This window comes from Sinocyclocheilus grahami, unplaced genomic scaffold (assembly GCF_001515645.1).
Source record: "Sinocyclocheilus grahami isolate Dianchi unplaced genomic scaffold, SAMN03320097.WGS_v1.1 scaffold1032.1, whole genome shotgun sequence".
Taxonomy (NCBI): Eukaryota; Metazoa; Chordata; class Actinopteri; order Cypriniformes; family Cyprinidae; genus Sinocyclocheilus; species Sinocyclocheilus grahami.
Genome location: NW_015506211.1, coordinates 24,169 through 43,694, shown reverse-complemented (window position 1 = coordinate 43,694; position 19,526 = coordinate 24,169). Strand labels below are relative to the sequence as shown.

The 19,526-nt window shown below is 39.2% G+C and overlaps 1 protein-coding gene and 1 long non-coding RNA gene across 2 annotated transcripts in view; one reads left to right on the top strand and one right to left on the bottom strand.

The window, feature by feature from the left end:
* Nucleotides 1–6,154: 6,154 nt before the first annotated feature.
* The window catches only part of LOC107565868 (xylosyltransferase 2-like), a 36,784-nt gene continuing 23,412 nt past the window's right edge, over nucleotides 6,155–19,526 (bottom strand). Inside the window, exons 5-12 of the mRNA XM_016251153.1 lie at nucleotides 16,122–16,324; nucleotides 13,428–13,508; nucleotides 11,408–11,624; nucleotides 11,002–11,178; nucleotides 10,530–10,786; nucleotides 9,180–9,375; nucleotides 8,396–8,729; nucleotides 6,155–7,802 (exon numbers count right to left, since the gene is read on the bottom strand). Of these exons, the coding sequence (XP_016106639.1) occupies nucleotides 7,480–7,802; nucleotides 8,396–8,729; nucleotides 9,180–9,375; nucleotides 10,530–10,786; nucleotides 11,002–11,178; nucleotides 11,408–11,624; nucleotides 13,428–13,508; nucleotides 16,122–16,324 (1,788 nt within the window). The 3' untranslated portion in view covers nucleotides 6,155–7,479. The remainder of the gene's footprint in view (nucleotides 7,803–8,395; nucleotides 8,730–9,179; nucleotides 9,376–10,529; nucleotides 10,787–11,001; nucleotides 11,179–11,407; nucleotides 11,625–13,427; nucleotides 13,509–16,121; nucleotides 16,325–19,526) is intronic.
* The window catches only part of LOC107565869 (uncharacterized), a 22,522-nt gene continuing 11,471 nt past the window's right edge, over nucleotides 8,476–19,526 (top strand). Inside the window, exon 1 of the long non-coding RNA XR_001606440.1 lies at nucleotides 8,476–8,487. This is a non-coding gene — a long non-coding RNA (uncharacterized lncRNA). The remainder of the gene's footprint in view (nucleotides 8,488–19,526) is intronic.

Sequence of the window (19,526 nt, the reverse complement as noted above, 5' to 3'; positions counted from 1 at the left end):
CCAGAGGCTGCAAAAGCACACGCGGCTTGTTCATGACATTAATCAGCTGGAGGGCAGATGGGTGGTTGTGCTCCGCTCGGTTTAATCTAGTGTCTCACTATGTTGCCCTGTGTTTTAATGAAATTCAGCACTCCTCCCGTCCCTGCAGTGAGGATGTGCCTTGGGTCCAGTCTCGTACGCTCTTGACAGGATGTGATATTACACTGTGTTGGCATTTGATGATCGTTTGAGATTGTTTAGATGGTGATATGAATGTAGGCTTATTCTTCAGAGTTTCATGAAATAGTCAAATGCATTGAGTCACATAGCAAGGCTTTGCACTGCTAAACAAACAAATACCTGTGGGATGATTTTAGGAGCTGAACACTGAGCCCACGGGCTATCAAACTCTATTACTATTTCATGCAGATCTCATCCATCTTTGATATTCCTTAAATCCCTCATCACTTATTCAGCTATGAAGTGCTTGATTAAGGAAGAACACAACGGAACAAACCGCATGAGGCACGTGACGGGGACACGGAATGCCATTACCATGGCAACACATGCATTTCCGCAGCCAAAGCACTAGTAATTGTGAGCACTGAAATATGAGTGCACCTCCAGGACTTTTCAAAAGCATCATATAAACATTTCCTATTATAATGTAAAAGTAAAATCCAATTGCTTTAACCAGGACATGTTCTCAACCGGTTCTATGAGATTCACTCAACTATTAACCTCAATTTGTCAGGGACTGTAAGATTGTATCAAAACACCTAATTTGATTTTCATTTTTGCTTATCAAAATACTATTGAATGAAAACGCATGTCTTCAATATTTGTTTAAAATGTTTCATTATTATTATTATATAAAAATGAAATATAAATAAATAATAAAATTAAATAAGCAAGGCATCTCACGCTGTTCCACTAAATGAATAGGGAATGATATTAATGGTTAAAAATCAGTATAATACATAGAAATAAACAACAATATTTACCTAAAGCTATGTTTTCTAAAACATTTTAAAATATGAAGTACCTCTAAACTAAATATGCAGCTAAAAGGTTGTTGTTGCAGCGTATTTGTGATTTGAATTGATGTTTAAATGAATAAATAAGCAAAAAAAACTTTTCTAAGCAGAACCGTCACATTTGACTAGGCAGTACATAATTGGGCTTATTGAGACAGTTTTGCCATGTAGCATCTCAATAATAGAAAACAACAACAGAGGAACAGAGGAACTGATGTGCTTCACATCTCATGTTTCTTTAATAAACTCATTTCCTGTCATCCTTCCTCACCACATCCACTAACTTTTTGAAAAATACTTTAAAAATGTAAATTACAATGATTGAAATAAGCTTCATTCTGTGTTTTGCCTATATTTAAAAAAAAATAAGAATTCAACCCCTATGATATTCTGGTGTTTAGATATGGCTCGGATCCCTCCTGTGGTATTTTGTGTCTGTTTTATCATATGCCTATTGAAAATTATGTGTTTTTGCTTACAAAGTAATAACACACCTCTCATAAACAAGCCATCGATCATTCACATCTGTAACACAATCAGTGTGGGGTACACTCTTAACTACAAAATGTAGCTATAATATTTTATCCTCCTGGATAACTAGTTAAGCTAGTTAAGATGGTTTACTGTTTTTTTCTAGCTTCACAGCCTGGTCAGGGTGGTCTGCTGCGGCTGTGTTTTTTAAATTTTTCTTCAAATCATCTACATGCATTAAACACGTGCTTACATGTTCAGAAATAGTCCCGTGTGAGTACATTCTTAAAAATAAAGATTCTTCATTGGATGTTTGCAGTGCTGTAAGTATAGTAAAGAATCTTTCCTGTAGGCCTGGTTTGTGATCTCATTGTGAACATATGGACAATCCCACAAAACCCCCCCCATCACAAACAAAACCCACACATACATTTAAATCACCTTTTTTCAAGAATGAGTCAACACAACCTCAACTACCTCTCTGAATGAATACAGCACCCCCACCTCCATGGACCAAAGGTGGGTGTGTAATTGATGCAGCCGTGTACAGCCTTGTACTAGTTTATCTCTACAGCTCTCTGGCACTGACTGTGAGACTGGTGGGTGTGTGACTTCCTGTGCAAGAGCCATAATCACAGCTGATGAGGTTTTAGAAAACAGAAAATAGAAACTAGCAGAAGAGACACAAAAAGACAGACAGAGAGACAAATAGACGGATGGATGGACGGATAGATAGATGACGGACGGATGGACGGACGGACGAACGGACAGACAGATAGATAGATGGACGGACAGACGGATGGACAGACAGACAGGTAGATGGACGGATAGATAGATAGATAGATAGATAGATAGATAGATAGATAGACAGACTGACTGACGGATGGATGAATGGACAGGGGGACAGACATACAAACAGACAGAGATAGAGAGATAGATAGATAGATAGATAGATAGATAGATAGATAGATAGATAGAACAGCTGATGAGGTTTTAGAAAACAGAAAATAGAAACTAGCAGAAGAGACACAAAAAGACAGACAGAGAGACAAATAGACGGATGGATGGACGGATAGATAGATGACGGACGGATGGACGGACGGACGAACGGACAGACAGATAGATAGATGGACGGACAGACGGATGGACAGACAGACAGGTAGATGGACGGATAGATAGATAGATAGATAGATAGATAGATAGATAGACAGACTGACTGACGGATGGATGAATGGACAGGGGGACAGACATACAAACAGACAGAGATAGAGAGATAGATAGATAGATAGATAGATAGATAGATAGATAGATAGATAGATAGATAGATAGACGGACGGACAGGGGGACAGACATACAAACAGACAGAGATAGATAGATAGATAGATAGATAGATAGATAGTGAGACTGGTGGGTGTGAGACTTCCTGTGCAAGAGCCATAATCACAGCTGATGAGGTTTTAGAAAACAGAAAATAGAAACTAGCAGAAGAGACACAAAAAGACAGACAGAGAGACAAATAGACAGACGGATGGACAGGGGGACAGACAGACAGATAGACAGATAGATAGATAGACGGAAGGACGGACAGACGGATGGACAGGGGGACAGACAGACAGACAGGTAGATAGACAGACAGACAGACAGATAGATAGATAGATAGATGACGGACGGGTGGATGGACAGACAGGGGGACAGACAGACAAACAGACAGAGACAGATTGACAGATAGATAGATAGATAGATAGGGGGACAGACAGACAGACGATAGATGGATGGATGGATGGACGGACGGACGGACGGATGGATGAATGGACAGGGGGACAGACAGACAGACAGACGATAGATGGATGGATGGATGGATGGACGGACGGATGGATGAATGGACAGGGGGAAAGACAGATAGATAGATATGAGGATAGCTGTGGTCACCTTATGCATGAGCTCCTCGTTGTATGTGAGGATGAGAGTGCTGCTGGACAGTGTGATTCCCTCCTCTGTGTCTGTGTCCACTGGAGAGGAGCCGTATGCACTGTCAGGATAAGCGGGCTCTCCCTGCTCCACCAGCTCCAGGTCTGAAGTGTTCTCCATCATCAGCTCCATGTGTGAGGTGCTTCTCAACAGCAGATCTTTGACAGTCATTGAGACTTTTCCTCTCTCACTCATCTCAAGATGTCTCTTTTACCTTGTCTTGTCTCTGATGTGCAACGGTGACTCATGCCAGCGAGTCTTATAACCTGATGAAGTTTACGCTGTTAAATATTTAACAGCAGTGCTTCCTGTGGCATGCATGTGTTCATGAAGATTGTGCTGTCCACAACTGTGCTCACTGTGACGAAATGTTTTGGGTCATTCCTGCTCCGTTGACCCTTCTGAACTATAAAGGTTTTACAAATGAATACACTTTTGTTATAGTGTAGGATGCTTTGCTCAAACTCACACACTTTATTCAATATAACCTTATTTACATAATGGAAATGCAGGTTAGCCATTGCTAAGTGAGGGACTGACGGTTAGCTTGCATGAGAGTGCAAACTTTAAGTTCACTGTGGCATTAACCACATATAAGATATAATCATACAGATTTCTGTAGTTAAATCAAGCAGGATGGAGGTTTATAGTGACACAAACCAATACCACAAAACAAACGGTACTAATACTTGCGGTGTTCTGGAGCTATTCTTTTCAACATTCTATTCATCCAAAAATCCTGAAAAAAAAATGTATTCGGGTTTCCATAAAAAATGTGAATCAGCACTACGGTCTTCATCTTTGATAATAACAATAAGAAATGTTTGTTGAGCAGCAAATAAGCATATTTCAATGATTTCTGAAGGATCATGTGACACTGAAGACTGGAGTAATGATGCTGAGAATTCAGCTTTAAATCACAAATGACTAAAATTACAGTAATGTTTAATGTCGATACTGCTTAAAAAAAAGAAAGTTATCTCAAATGTTTGACTGGTGTACATCTACACATTTAGTGGGAATCAATGATTTAGTAAAATGTGAATCGTGTAAATTCGGCAAATTTTCCCAGTCAACAAATAAATAAAACATGACAACGTGACTTGATTTCACATCTTTATTGTGCCATCATGTGTCATCTGTTGCTGCACGCCGGCCCTACAAAAGGCTCTGGTTCAATGGGTCTCAAACTTTCAGATTAAGACTGGTGTTTACGCCCCACAGAGACCCGGTGAGACCGATGATGAACGTAAAACAAAAGCGGACTTTAAATACAAAAACAGCATTCAATCATTCATTCATTAATTCCATCCTTATTTCACTTGTTTCTTTTGACACCACAAAAGCTTCACCGAAGCATGTACACGAAGAGAAAAAGGACACTTTAAACCTAAAACATAAAACAACTGTATTACTGATCAGGTTTTCTGATCAGTAAATCAAAACCTGAAACATCCCCTTTGAAACTCGGGGCACTTAAAATCTACCGTAAAAGAAGCATTGTATTTGCCAAATAAAAGCAGCATGTTGCACAAGACACATTTGTTTGAACTTATGTTTCTTAGTGTCTTCATTGGAAGGCAAGAAAGCAAAACAGCACACATAAACGGACAAATGTGGGTGGTTAAAAACAGTAACAACCAGCTATGGCACATTAAAATGTAGACTGATCTTTTCCAATCTGAACTATTTTGAATTTAAAGGGACAGTTCACTCAAAAAAAAAAAAAGTTAAAAAAAGTAAATTCTGTCATCATTTACTCAACCTCACGTTTCAAACCCGAATGGGTTTCTTTCTTCAGTTGAACACAAAAATGAAGCAGACTGTATAAGCCGAGGTTTTAAATCCTGAGGCTGTCAGGCTCTAAAAAGCACAAAAATACCTCAAGTCTATATGAATAATGCACTGTATTTGAAATCTTCTGAAGAAATACGATAGCTTTGTGTGAGGAACAGACTGAAGCTCAATTAAAACTGAAAATTCACTTGCGTCATTCCACATTTGTATGACTTTCTTTCATTCTTCGAAAGACAAATGAAGATATTTTTTAATGAAGCCTCCATTGAATTCTATTCGACCAACACTTTCAAGCTTCAAAAAGGTAATTAAAAGCATCATAAAAGTAATCCCAAGTGACTGCAGTGGTTTTCATTTTTGGTTGAACTAAGTTACTGACTGAAAATCTTCCCCTCCATCCTAACTCTCAAATCTTGCATTTGTGCATGTTCAAACTTGGCAAGATTCAATGCATCCATTTTGACATTAGCTGCTGGGTTTCTATCCAACTATTTTAATACAAATTTTGCAAACCTCAGTGGAAAAGCGTGATATGTGCATAAACTCAACGCCGATGGAAGCATGCGATTTTTAGAAATGTGCATTAAAATTTTTTATTTTTTTTGCTGGGTTTCCATTCAATTTGGCACCAAATGCCATTGGTTCTTCCGTGTCTCGTAACTTAAAGGGTTAGTTCACCCAAAAATGAAAATTAGGCTGTGTTTTACTCACCCCCGAGGCATCCTAGGTGTATATGACTTTCTTCTTTCAGATGAATCCAGTCGGGAGTTATATAAAAAAAATTGTCCTGGCTCTTCCAAGCTCTATCATTGCAGTCAGTAGAACGGTTCGGACTGCTGAAAGGATTATTGGTGCCCCCCTGCCCAGCCTCCAAGAACTGTATACATCCAGAGTGAGGACGAGTAAAACATAGCCTAATTTTCATTTTTGGGTGAACTAACCCTTTTACATAAAAATTGTAGCTTTCAAAACAGATAATTGTAAATGCTATTTTGTAGACACAGAGTAAGGGGGAGATTTTCTGAGAATAACTGTTTCTCAAGACTTGAAATACAGCACGAGTCATTTTCGTTCATTCAATGCTGTGACCATTACTTGTAAGGTCTTCTTTTTTTGTTCCACAGAAGAAAGTCATATAGATTGACATTATTAGGTGAAATATTCCTTTAAATTATGGGAACATACTGTAGGAGCAGCTACTGTAACTCAAGTCTCCAGCTATTCAACAAAGAGTGTAAAACTTATTCGTAGTTAAAAACCAAACTGGTGGAAGACCAGAATTAAGCGTGAAATATTGTGACACGGTATACAAGCACAAGTGTATGTATGAGCTACAGATCACGGACTGATCTTCAGCAGGGTCAGATCTTCAGGCAGTCTCAAATATTTCAATCCACGTCCTCGTACTTTGCGATTTGTGTGCGGCTGAGAAAACTTTGCAGTAACAGACGAAAGAAGGTCCTCCAGATGAGCCGTTTTTCAACTCAAAGGACATTCATCATGAAGACAAAAAGTCACAGTATTACAAAACTCAGATTCTTGTTTCCTGACAGGCGGTTTCCGTTAGTGTTTGTTTTGTGTACGATGATTCCATGCAGTGCTGCGTCTCCGGGCAGCTGAAACTCGTTAAGTGAACGAATGTATCAATCCACTGGCAGAAATTCATGACGATTCTACAAGCTCCGCCTCCTCTGCTGAGACTCGTTTTACAATAAAGTGCACTTCTTCAATCTGCTTCTGAAGTTTTGATATTAATGCTTCAAAATAAGCATAGCGATACAGCCAGAGGACTCCAGCGATTTGCCTCCAACAGCTTCAAATACCAATTTTGGCCACTGCTTTACAGAGGAAAATAATGTGCAGAGTTTTTGTTTTTCTCGTAACAAAGAATAATAGTGTAAAATCGTTGAGATTTGGGGCTTTGTATCACAAGCCCACACTGTGAACTATGTGCTAATAAGACTCCGAACCTTGTAACAACGTATTTAGATGACATCTGAACATTGATCAATAAAAGCAAGACTCATATGTCCACGTCTGGCAGTCATCTTGTGCAAATTTAGACATGTTCTTTCGTAGATTCACCCTCAACCAGTTCCCGCCCTCAACAGAAGGTGCCTTGACTAATAATGGGATGGTCCGAAAGACCACAACTCGTAAACATCACTCTTGTGGACTGTTCTTCAGGGACTTCGCCGCTCCGCTCCATTTGTACGAGCTTGCAAGGCTACCTAATGCGACCGTCTTTTTTGACTGGCCCCAGTTCTGATTTGGGGTCAGGAGACAAGGAACTCCAAGAGGTCTTGGTGCAGAGTCCTATGGTGGGACAGGAGGAGGTCTGGTCAGAGCAAATGTCTCCCGTGACCCAGAAAGCCTCCACAGAGCTGTCCACCCAGGCCTCCAGCGGCTTCCCCACCAGGGAGGTCTTCTTCTGCACCTCCTGCAGGGCGGGCTCACTGGGCGGCAGCTTCAACACGTGGGCGAGCTGCTGGAAGCTTTGCTCCAAATACACGTTACCTGGCGGACCTGCATGTACCCAGCCATGGTCTTCTGAAGAGAAGAGAAGATCCATCTTACTCGATACATCTATATCTATAACACTCACATATTTATTCTAAAATTTCATCCAATCAGAGGAACTGATATTTGATGCAAAAATGCATTTTAAATATAGCAGAGGGACATTTTTCAAATCTTTTTTTTTCTACTAAATGAACACGAGGAGGAATATTTAATAATTTATAAGAACCAATATGTGACCCTGGACCACAAAACCAGTCATAAGGGTCAATTTTTCGAAATTGAGATTTATACATCATCTGAAAGCTGAATAAATAAGCTTTCCATTGATGTATGGAAATTTTGTTTTTAGAAATTCATATTTTTATTTAGCAAAGATGCATTAAATTGATCAAAAGTGGCAGTAGAGGCATTTACAATGTTGCAAAAGACTTCTATTTGAAATAAATGTGGTTCTTTTAAACTTTCTATTCATCAAAGAATCCTGAAAAAATGTATCATGGTTTCCACAAAAATATTTACCAGGATGTTTTCAACATTGATAATAAGAAATGTTTCTTGAGTGTATTCAAATAGGAAATGGTTATTTTAAATTGTAATGACATTTCACATTGGTGTCTCACCAGTGCGCAGGGGCTCACGTCCCTTGAAGGCCAGAGGCATGACCAGAAATTGAGCTTCTGCTACACGGTCCCACAACCGCAGCACACGCACCGTCCAAACTCCAGGCCTGAGGGGGCGCTGAAGCGGTGGCTTGTATTGCGTAAACTCTGCCTCAACGTCTATGCTGATGTCATAGGAGGCAGCTACTATGTGTGCTGGGTCAATCCACACTATGGTGGCTGTCAGGTTGGGTCCACGAGCCCACTTCTGAACTGCCACCGGCTCGTCTAGAGGTCCCATCACTCCACCAAAGTTACGGAAGATTCGCTCCTTTGGGTCCCACTCAGTTCCGACCTAGTATAAAACAGCATGCACAAAATACACGATGTTAAAGAACTACAGAACGTATTCACTCTATTTTCTAAATGCACATTTTTTGTATCTCATTGTAATTAATGATTCATGTATGCATTTCCTTTTTTTTTGACTTTGTATTTTTTAATTAAAATGTCATAACTGGATCTTCCGGTAAAATAGACTTATTTATTAGTAGAATTTTATATAGAATTATATTGGCCTCTTGAACCCTGCCCCTTCCTTACAATTGACCGCAAGCTCGCATTCACATCTGACTCCATCTAATCAACAGCCGATGCATAGAAAAAGTCTCTGCGCTTTTATTTGGTAATCCATTTAACTCCAATGTACGTTACAATACAGAAGAAATAATCTGTTGCTATGTCCGTAACATTGTGACTGTGGAATATACCAAATCATTTACAATGGTCTCCCTATTCTTCTCACCTCAAGGTGTTTGAGGCGCTCAAACTCGTGAAGGTTGTGTTCTAGCTGCAGTGTTGCTTGAGGAACAGCCCACACCTCCAGCATCTCACGGGACCTGGTCACCACATTCTGCACCTCTTGCCTGACCAGGTAACCCTGGAAACGGTCATCATAAAAATACAGGTGCACCGAGACGGGGTAGCCAATAGGTTCAAACCTGTGGGTAAAAAAAACAATTCATCAAATTAATCATCTGATGACTGGACTGAAGGAATGGATGGATGGATTGGGATGAAAGGATGAATGCTGATGGAGGGATGGATTGGGATAGAAAGATTGGGATGGATGGATGATTGGGATGAAAGGATGAATGCTGATGGAGGGATGGATTGGGATAGAAAAATTGGGATGGATGGATGATTGGGATGAAAGGATGAATGCTGATGGAGGGATGGATTGGGATAGAAAGATTGGGATGGATGGATGATTGGGATGAAAGGATGAATGCTGATGGAGGGATGGATTGGGATAGAAAGATTGGGATGGATGGATGATTGGGATGAAAGGATGAATGCTGATGGAGGGATGGATTGGGATAGAAAAATTGGGATAGATGGATGATTGGGATGGAAGGATGGATTTTGATGGAGGGATGGATTGAGAGAGGGATTGGGATGGATTGGATAAATGGATAGAGGAATGGATAGATGGGTTGGGATGAAGGGATGTATGGACTGGGATGGAAGGATGTATTTTGATAGAGGGATGGATTGGGATAGAAAGATTAGGATAGATGGATGGATTGGGATGGAAGGATGGATTTTGATAGAAAGACTGGGATGTTTGGATTGATGGATGGATGGATGGGTTGGAATGGAGGGATGGATGGATTGGGATGGAAGGATGAATTTTGATAGAGGGATGGATTGGCATAGAAAGATTGGGATGGACTGGATAGATGGATTTTGATAGAAAGACTGGTATGGTTTGGATTGATGGATGGGTTGGAATGGAGGGATGGATGGAAGGATGAATTTTGATAGAGGGATGGATTGGCATAGAAAGATTGGGATGGACTGGATAGATGGATGGAAGGATGAATTTTGATAGAAAGTCTGGGAAGGGTTGGATTGATGGATGGGTTGGAATGGAGGGATGGATGGATTGGGATGGAAGGATGAATTTTGATAGAAAGTCTGGGAAGGGTTGGATTGATGGATGGGTTGGAATGGAGGGATGGATGGATTGGGATGGAAGGATGAATTTTGATAGAAAGTCTGGGAAGGGTTGGATTGATGGATGGGTTGGGATGGAGGGATGGATTGGCATAGAAAGATTGGGATGGACTGGATAGATGGATGGAAGGATGACCTGCAGGTCTCAGAACTGCTTTGAGTGGTCTCCTGCTTACGGAGGCCCAGTCTAAAGAAGGAGGAGTACGCCGTGAGGGCCACATCATTGAGGAACGAGACCCCATCAGCCTGCTCGAACAGGTTCTCCCAGTACGCTTTCAGTGCCACTGTGCCCGGAGGGTACTGCCCATACAGATGATTGTCCAGGATCTCAATAGCCTCCTGGTTCACAGTGGACTCAAACTTACGGGCGAAGAACGTGGGCCGCGTTAGTTGCTATCATGGGAGAAAAGAAGGGTTGAGGTGGTGTCAAATGTCTATGATCAGGTGTAGTTTCTAGCAAGAAAAGGCAATTTGTTAAGAAATACATTGGTTCCCATTCACTAATAATAGCGTGCACATTGTACACATTGAGACTCACTGTGATCGTTTCAATACTGTGTGGCTTCTGACTCAATATATCTGCAGGGATCACTTAACGGTTCACTGACCTGTATTCTGATGAGGTCTGAGGGTTTGAAGTCATTTGGTGAGCAGCCACACCAGTCCACTATGTGCTTATACTGGCACTTGCAGCCCAACTTCCTGTTCCAGTTGGTCACACGCAGATTGTTGTCGACCAAAGTATCACACATGTGACTGTTTCCCAGCACTGTGTGAAAGAAAGACTGAAAACCAGACAGAGAGGAATTATTTAATATACCCTCAGGGACACAGCACTTAATGTTTACAGCTCACTGCTGTGCCAATTAAATAAAATTAACATGGAGTATCACATCAACAGACTTATCACTTTATGATTCAACCCGATTTAATACACAACAATAACAGTGATTCATCGTGTTTCTTTAAATGAGTCATATCGTCTTTTATGATTTCATTTTATTAGTCCAGTACCTCAGCAGGCAGAAGAGCGTAGGTGTAAAACTGCTTGAGCCCAGTCACCAGCTCGTCCTGTGAGTTTATCACATATTCCACAAACTTGTGCGTGAGGGAGAACCAGTCCGAGCCTCCTGACACCTCCAGCCCCTCAGGGATGGTGCGCTCGCCCAGACGCCACATGTGGTTGTCACATTCGTGGAACAGGCGGTCCAAACCCTGCTTCTTAATGAACCTACGTGACAGGAGAGAGCAGGATGTTGACTGATGTCATGATAAACACTGTCACAGCTGCATTATGTGAGGCATGTCAACAGTGTCAAGACGGTGTAACTATCCTGAAATCATAATGAATGACAGAAGGAGTCTCATTAAAAGGCCGAAATTCCTGAAGAGAGAAAAAAAAATAACTTTTATAAAAGTAGTTTGGAACGGTCTTTTATATTGACCTCCAAATCATTGTGGTAAACTGCATGGCAAGGTCAGTGAAGTATTTTAAAAATATATATATTTTAAGGGACAAAACTCAAAATTATGATATTCATGATTCAAATATTCAATATTTTTGTAAAGAATATGTTTGAAAACTTTTTGAAAATGCATATTTTAGGTGCAAGGTAAAGGTTATTACTTCATTACACCACTTGTCAATCATTTTTTTTTTCCTAATGTATGAAAGAAACATGAAAACAACTATTAAGTTTCTAATAATTCGACAATTTAAAACTAACATCATTAATTATCATGGATCCAAATATAGAGCTGGTCGATATATTGAATACTCACAATAATTGTTTTGGCGATATTTACTACCATTAAAAAGTTTGAGGTCAGTGAGTCTCTCATGCTCAAGGCTGCATTTATTTGATTGAAATACAGTAAAAACAGTGAAAATATTATTACAATTTAAAATAGATGTTTTCTATTTATATGTTAAAATGTAATTTATTCCTGTGATGCAAAGCTGTATTTTCAGCATTATAACGCCAGTCTTCAGTGTCACATGATCCTTCTAATATCATTCTAAAACACTGATTTGATACTCAATTTTTTATTATTATTATCATCCGACAATTTAAAACTAACTTTCTTTTCATTGTCTCGGACATCATTAATTATCATGGATCCAAATATAGAGCTGGTCGATATATTGAATACTCACAATAATTGTTTTGGCGATATTTACTACCATTAAAAAGTTTGAGGTCAGTGAGTCTCTCATGCTCAAGGCTGCATTTATTTGATTGAAATACAGTAAAAACAGTGAAAATATTATTACAATTTAAAATAGATGTTTTCTATTTATATGTTAAAATGTAATTTATTCCTGTGATGCAAAGCTGAATTTTCAGCATTATAACGCCAGTCTTCAGTGTCACATGATCCTTCTAATATCATTCTAAAACACTGATTTGATACTCAATTTTTTATTATTATTATCATCAATGTTGAAAACAGTTGTGCGGCTTCATGATTTTTGTGGAAACTGTGATAAATTGTTTTCAGAATTATTTGATGAATATAAAGTTTGAAAAAAACAGCATTTAAAACAGAAAATGTTGGTAACAATGTCAATTTTAATCAATTTAATGTGTCCTTGCTGAATACAAATATTAAATTCTTTCAAAAAATATTTAACGGTCGTGCATAATTAGGCAACATTATGAACAGCACAATGATTTTAATGCATACAGTTTGGACATTAAGTTTCCTAAAGGTCATGCCTTTAGACTGGTTTGGCAATCCTTCCTCGTCTCATGATTTGAGTATGAAAGCATCAAGACAGAATTGCTTCAATAGCAAAATAAGTACTAGAGTTTGATTTATTCTGTGAATCAATTTGAATCATTTAATTGAATGAATTCATAACTCTGATCCAAAAGAAAAAAAAAATCTAATTTGCATAATCCCAGCCCACAAACAAAGTAGATAAACTGTGATTGAGCTGTCATTTAGAGCATCCCAAGATGCGGACAGAACGTGAGAACTAGTAACCTGACCTGGAATAACCTCAGAGTTGAATCGGAAATGAGTTTACCTTGCGTTCTCTCTGCCATGAGACTTCAGGAAGTTCTTGTCACGGTTCTGGGAGAGAAAAGCCACAAGCTCATTGTTGGTCCTGTTTTAGATGACAGTGAGAGGAGAGAAGAGATAAAAACGAGGAATTATGTCAGAAACCCAGCTCTGACTGCAGGGTGTTATGGGTGAAGTCTTCATCTGGAAGGAATTAGCTGCTGCTGACAGGATTTGGTCGGCATCAACGTCTACATGTGCATCAGGCCATGTACACCGATTTGGCTTATTTAGCTCGTTTAAAAAAAAAAAAAAGAGAAAGCATCAACAGCTGGAGGGATTGTGAAATCGTAAGGCTCTAATGTGTTAAAGAAATCCTCCCGAAACGGATTGCAGAGAAAGAGACGGATTTGCCAGCATCTTCACGCTTGCACACAATGAGAGCAGCTCTGACTTGATGTCTTCAGACACAGGCTCAAGAGAACGTTCCTCCATATGTATCTCTTAAAGTGCCCCTATTATGCCATTTTTAAAGCTCCTAATATTGTTTTGGGAGGCTCCTACAACAGGTTTACATGCATGCAAGGTCATGTAATTTGAGCCCGAGTCCGATGATGAGACCTCTAGTTGATCAACCAGACACTGATTCGCAAGCAAGACTGGAGCAGGATGTTTCTAAGTGTCAACTTAGTTTGTGGTAGTTATAAGACATGATTGCAGCGTCATTGTTATAATTTATAGGTGCATGTGTGGGAACTGTACCACGAAGTACGACAGGTAGTATTATACAGTTCTGCATTAGTTGAGCATTAGATGCCTCTTTTATAACGAATTAAAGGGTTAGGTTCACCCAAAAATGAAAATGATTCTGTCATTAATTCCTCACCCTCATGTCGTTTCAAACCCGTAAGACCTTTGTTCATCTTCGGAACACAAATTAATATATTTCTCATGAAATGTGAGCGCTCTCAGACCCTGCATAGACAGCAACACAACTGTCATCAAAAATATCTTAATTTGTGTTCCGATGATGAACGGTCTTACGGGTTTGGAATGGAGGCCTGTGACTAATGTGTAATCAGTTTTATTAACTATGAATCAATGAAAATGCTGAATTTGTTTGCCTATGTAGGCAGCATTTTAAGGCATCAAATCCACACTTTCGACACAAAGCATCTACAAATGGCTTGTAAAATATTATCTTTAGACAAAATTTATACTCCATTTAAAATGTGATGTGATGCTTCACTTGTAATCCCATAATGCATTGCAACAAGATGGTGGATTGTGGTTGTACTGCTGTGGTATCGTTGAAAAGACGAAAGTCAACCACAGATTCTTTGCAGCCTCATCATTCAGAAGTGGAAATAAAACAAATGTACTTTCAGAGCATAGGACACAGTGGCTTCTCGACATGATGTTAACCACACGGAAATGCTACAGTGTTTGAGGGCAGGTCAAGTTGTTCACGGCCGGCCAACGGAGAACATAGGCGGGCATTATGCAAATGTTTTACCCTGTGATGGGTGGCTGTCACGGAAGAGGGATTCGCACTATTGGCTTCACAACTTTGCAGATCATTTACATTCACAGACAGCTACATTACACACCGCACGAAAGGCAGTATTCGAAATGGCTTAATAGGGGCACTTTAAATCAGTATCAACCAATCTCTTATTTTTTTTCAATGACCTTACTGCAATGCATTCTGGGATTAACGTTTCCAGGAAGATAGCAGTGAAGGCATCATCCTAACAATCTTTTGAAATGGCTTCATCCACTAACTGACTAGTCCAGGGTTTCCCAAAAGGGAGTTCACTGAGGGGTCGTGAGGAAATTGTGAGTTGATGAAAAGCTAATAATTAATAGAATCGAATGTAAAATTCATAACAGCTGCGCAATAAATGAATTAAAAACGCTAATCGCAATATACACAAGTGCAGCTCATGATACACTGGTCTCAGAGTGGCTCCGTTCACAGTTGACAGCTACATTACACACCGCACGAAAGGCAGTATTCGAAATGGCTTAATAGGGGCACTTTAAATCAGTATCAACCAATCTCTTATTTTTTTTCAATGACCTTACTGCAATGCATTCTGGGATTAACGTTTCCAGGAAGATAGCAGTGAAGGCATCATCCTAACAATCTTTTGGAATGGCTTCATCCACTAACTGACTAGTCCAGGGTTTCCCAAAAGGGAGTTCACTGAGGGGTCGTGAGGAAATTGTGAGTTGATGAAAAGCTAATAATTAATAGAATCGAATGTAAAATTCAAAACAGCTGCGCAATAAATGAATTAAAAACGCTAATCGCAATATACACAAGTGCAGCTCATGATACACTGGTCTCAGAGTGGCTCCGTTCACAGTTTCTAAGCCCTCAATCTCTAAATGAGCTGAGAGTTTAATATTTATATTCGGGAACGCGATGTGCTCTAGGTTGACTTTATTAACATTTGCATATTTTCCAACATTTTTGTGGACAGAAGTTTACAGCATAAAGCCAAAATAAAAGCTTGGGTATTTGAAATGTTTAAAGCTCGAGAGTAAAATGACTGTTATAGTTATTGATTTTTTAATTAGTTTGGTAACCCCAGGACTAGTCAATTAGTGAGGTCAACCAGTTCATGTAGAATTTTCTTTTTTAAGAAACTGGTAGAACTGACTTTATTGTCCAGGTTTTTTTTTTCAGAGCCCTGTCTAAGGCGATGCTGACCTGGTGGGGAAGTCAGTGGCACTGAGGTTGATGAAGAAGTCCCATTTCCAGTCCAGCATGGACAGCAGGTCATGCATGCTGTGCAGGTAGGCCTTCAGCAGACTGGCCCCACCCCAGATGGTGACCATGCGCCAGTGTGTAGCTCTCACGTTGGGGTAGAGCTCCGTCATCTGCAGCACCTCTCGGTGCATGTAGTTTGAACGCTGCAAGGCACAATATAACAGTCTTCAATGATCACCAGTGGTCTTGAACATGAATATATCATGAAAGAAGTTTCATTTTTAGTCGGATGATTCCTTAAATATTTCAAGCATGTTACTGCAGTAGTGCAGTTCTAGCCGTCATAATGCTTCTGCTGCTGAAAGCGGGAAGATTTCTTGTCAGGAATTCAGTTTAGCTCTGAAAGACTTTACTTTTAAGAGGCTAAGACCTGAAATAGCTTCAAATGAAACACTAGAATCAGATGAGACAGGCATATAGAGAGGAAGAGACCGAGCAGATGTTGTGCCAAATCGTATCAGGGTGTGAGAGAAGTGCTCCTCCAGCAACAGGCCGGCAAACTTCAGCTCTACACACACATCTTTGTTCTCCAGCATGTGAGCTGACCGCCACTGAGCACCTCTAACACTTGAGTTCAAATCAAAACTCAGACAAACAGGGCTGTCTTTAAGGGGCGGAAAGAGTTCGGCATCCATTTATTATCAGTTCAATTCATTTGGGGTAAAAGTGGCTTTGTGAACTCCACTAGAGGCTGCATGATAAGGTGGGCTGGACTATGGTTGGCTTGAACTGGTGTGGTTTGCAGTTGGTATGAAACTAGTGCATCAAAATCCAAAATCTCGACCGTAACCAAATATTTTGGACCGACTGAGCCAACAGCTGAAACCAATGCTAATTTTGAAATTGCAATTGTGTGAAATACAAATTACACGGTTTAATTTTTATATGAATGTACACAACCTCTTTTTAAATTACACATATGTTAGTACTGAATATTGATTTTTAAAGAAATCTTGCTTTTTTATGAGTATGTATGAGTATGTGTGAATGCTAATATTTATTCTGTGCTTTTAAGTGTTTGAATTGGTCCACTGTGTCTGCATAAAAAGGAAAAGCAAATGTAAACTGAGTTTGCAGTTGTGTTTGAATTTTGACCTCAACATGCTTCCTGAATTCAGTGCGTCAAATGACGGTCAATATTTCAGTCAAGATTTTCTTTCGGCAGCTGAATTTTTGGTGCAGTCCTATATGAAACCCAACCATGAGGACACTAACCACTCTTTATGACACATAATAAGCATATTTTGACACCTCTTATAGTATAATCCATTTCTCATAGTTGTTCGTTTTGGAATTTATCTTCAGAAAGCAGCTCTCATTCTTCACAAAAAGTAATCAATCTGAAACCAGTGTTGGCATCGAAATGTTATTGTTTCACACAGAAGCCAATTCAAACCAAACAGCTTTCTGCTGGTCAACACAGCAAATCCACATGACCAACATAAAGGATTAGATAAAAAGATATTTTGAAAAATGTTGGCATCCGAACAGTTGATGGCCACCATTGACTTCCATAGTAGGGAAAAAAATCCTATGGAAGGCAATGGAGGCCATCAACTGTCTGGATATTTTTGGTGCAGTCCTATATGAAACCCAACCATGAGGACACTAACCACTCTTTATGACACATAATAAGCATATTTTGACACCTCTTATAGTATAATCCATTTCTCATAGTTGTTCGTTTTGGAATTTATCTTCAGAAAGCAGCTCTCATTCTTCACAAAAAGTAATCAATCTGAAACCAGTGTTGGCATCGAAATGTTATTGTTTCACACAGAAGCCAATTCAAACCAAACAGCTTTCTGCTGGTCAACACAGCAAATCCACATGACCAACATAAAGGATTAGATAAAAAGATATTTTGAAAAATGTTGGCATCCGAACAGTTGATGGCCACCATTGACTTCCATAGTAGGGGAAAAAATCCTATGGAAGGCAATGGAGGCCATCAACTGTCTGGATACCAACATTTTTCAAAATATCTTTTGTGTTCAACAGAAGGAAGAAACTCATACAGGTTTGGAACAAGTGGAGGGTGAGTAAATGATGACAATTTTCATTCTGGAAGTCAACCACTCCTTTAAACATGGTGAAATCTGTGTGGGAAAATTGTTCACCTTTGCTCGAAACTCCTATTGAAATTACTCGATTTTGTGGCAAAAATTGCTGAAAAACTGTAAATGTGACAGCAGCTTTACTCACTGAAGGGCAAATCATTACGTTCACCATGTCCAACTCAAAGACCAATGTTATAATTAATTTATGGTTCCATGAGCAGGGCTCTAGACTCATTCTTCCCACTGGTTGCTCTTTTGCGACTAACTTTCTCAGTTGGTCGCACAGGCACATGATTTGGTCGCAATATTTATTTTTATTATTTATAAATTTTCTTGCGCTACAACATGGGATTAATCAATGCATGCTCATGAACTTTTATCATAGTTTATAGTTACATGGAAACGAAAGTGGTTAACATTCAACCCATTCTTTTTCATCAGTAGTATTATTTCAGATTTGATTTTTTTTGTGAATGGGAGTTCCTCTTTTGTTATGTTATAAGCCGGGCTTAATGCACTTTCACTTTCAAATTCACGATCTTGTTGTCACTAGTGGTGCAACGGATCACAAAACTCACGGTTCGGATCATATTATGGATTTTGAGTCACGGATTGGATCATTTTTCAGATCGGCCAAAAAAACAAAGTGAAAGCGTAGTTTAAGTACTAATATACCACAGCAAAACTACTAGCTTTAATAAAGTTAGTAATAAAACAAGAACAATTACACAAATTACAAGCATAGATGAATACAACAAACGGTTACAAATAAAGTCAGTAACGGTAGCATTCAGGTGCAGAAATGTAATCATTAAGTGTAAAATAACACAATCGTGCTCACTAGGGCTGTGTATCACCAGCAAAGTCACGATACGATACGTATCACGATACAGAGGCCACGATACGTATCACGATACATGACTGCACTGAATTTCACCTCAGAAGAATTTAGAAAAACAGCTGTTTATTAAACACTGTTTACTATAGTGCCATTTCTAACTACTGGCAGAGCAGGCAGTTGACCTCTGCATTATGAAGGGCCTCCATAATTGTACCACAGTACAATATAGGTAATTACATATGTTTCATGTTTACATTGTGCACTCCCAACCAGGTACAATATTCTGATTGTTTGCATCTTGTTTTTAAGCCCATAAATAATAATGCACTTGTTCTAATAAATGTATATTTTAATGTACTCATTCTAATATATTAAAAAAAATTATTTACATTGCTGGTAGGTTATCATTGCACAAATTAACACACTCTCTACAATAAAAAAAAA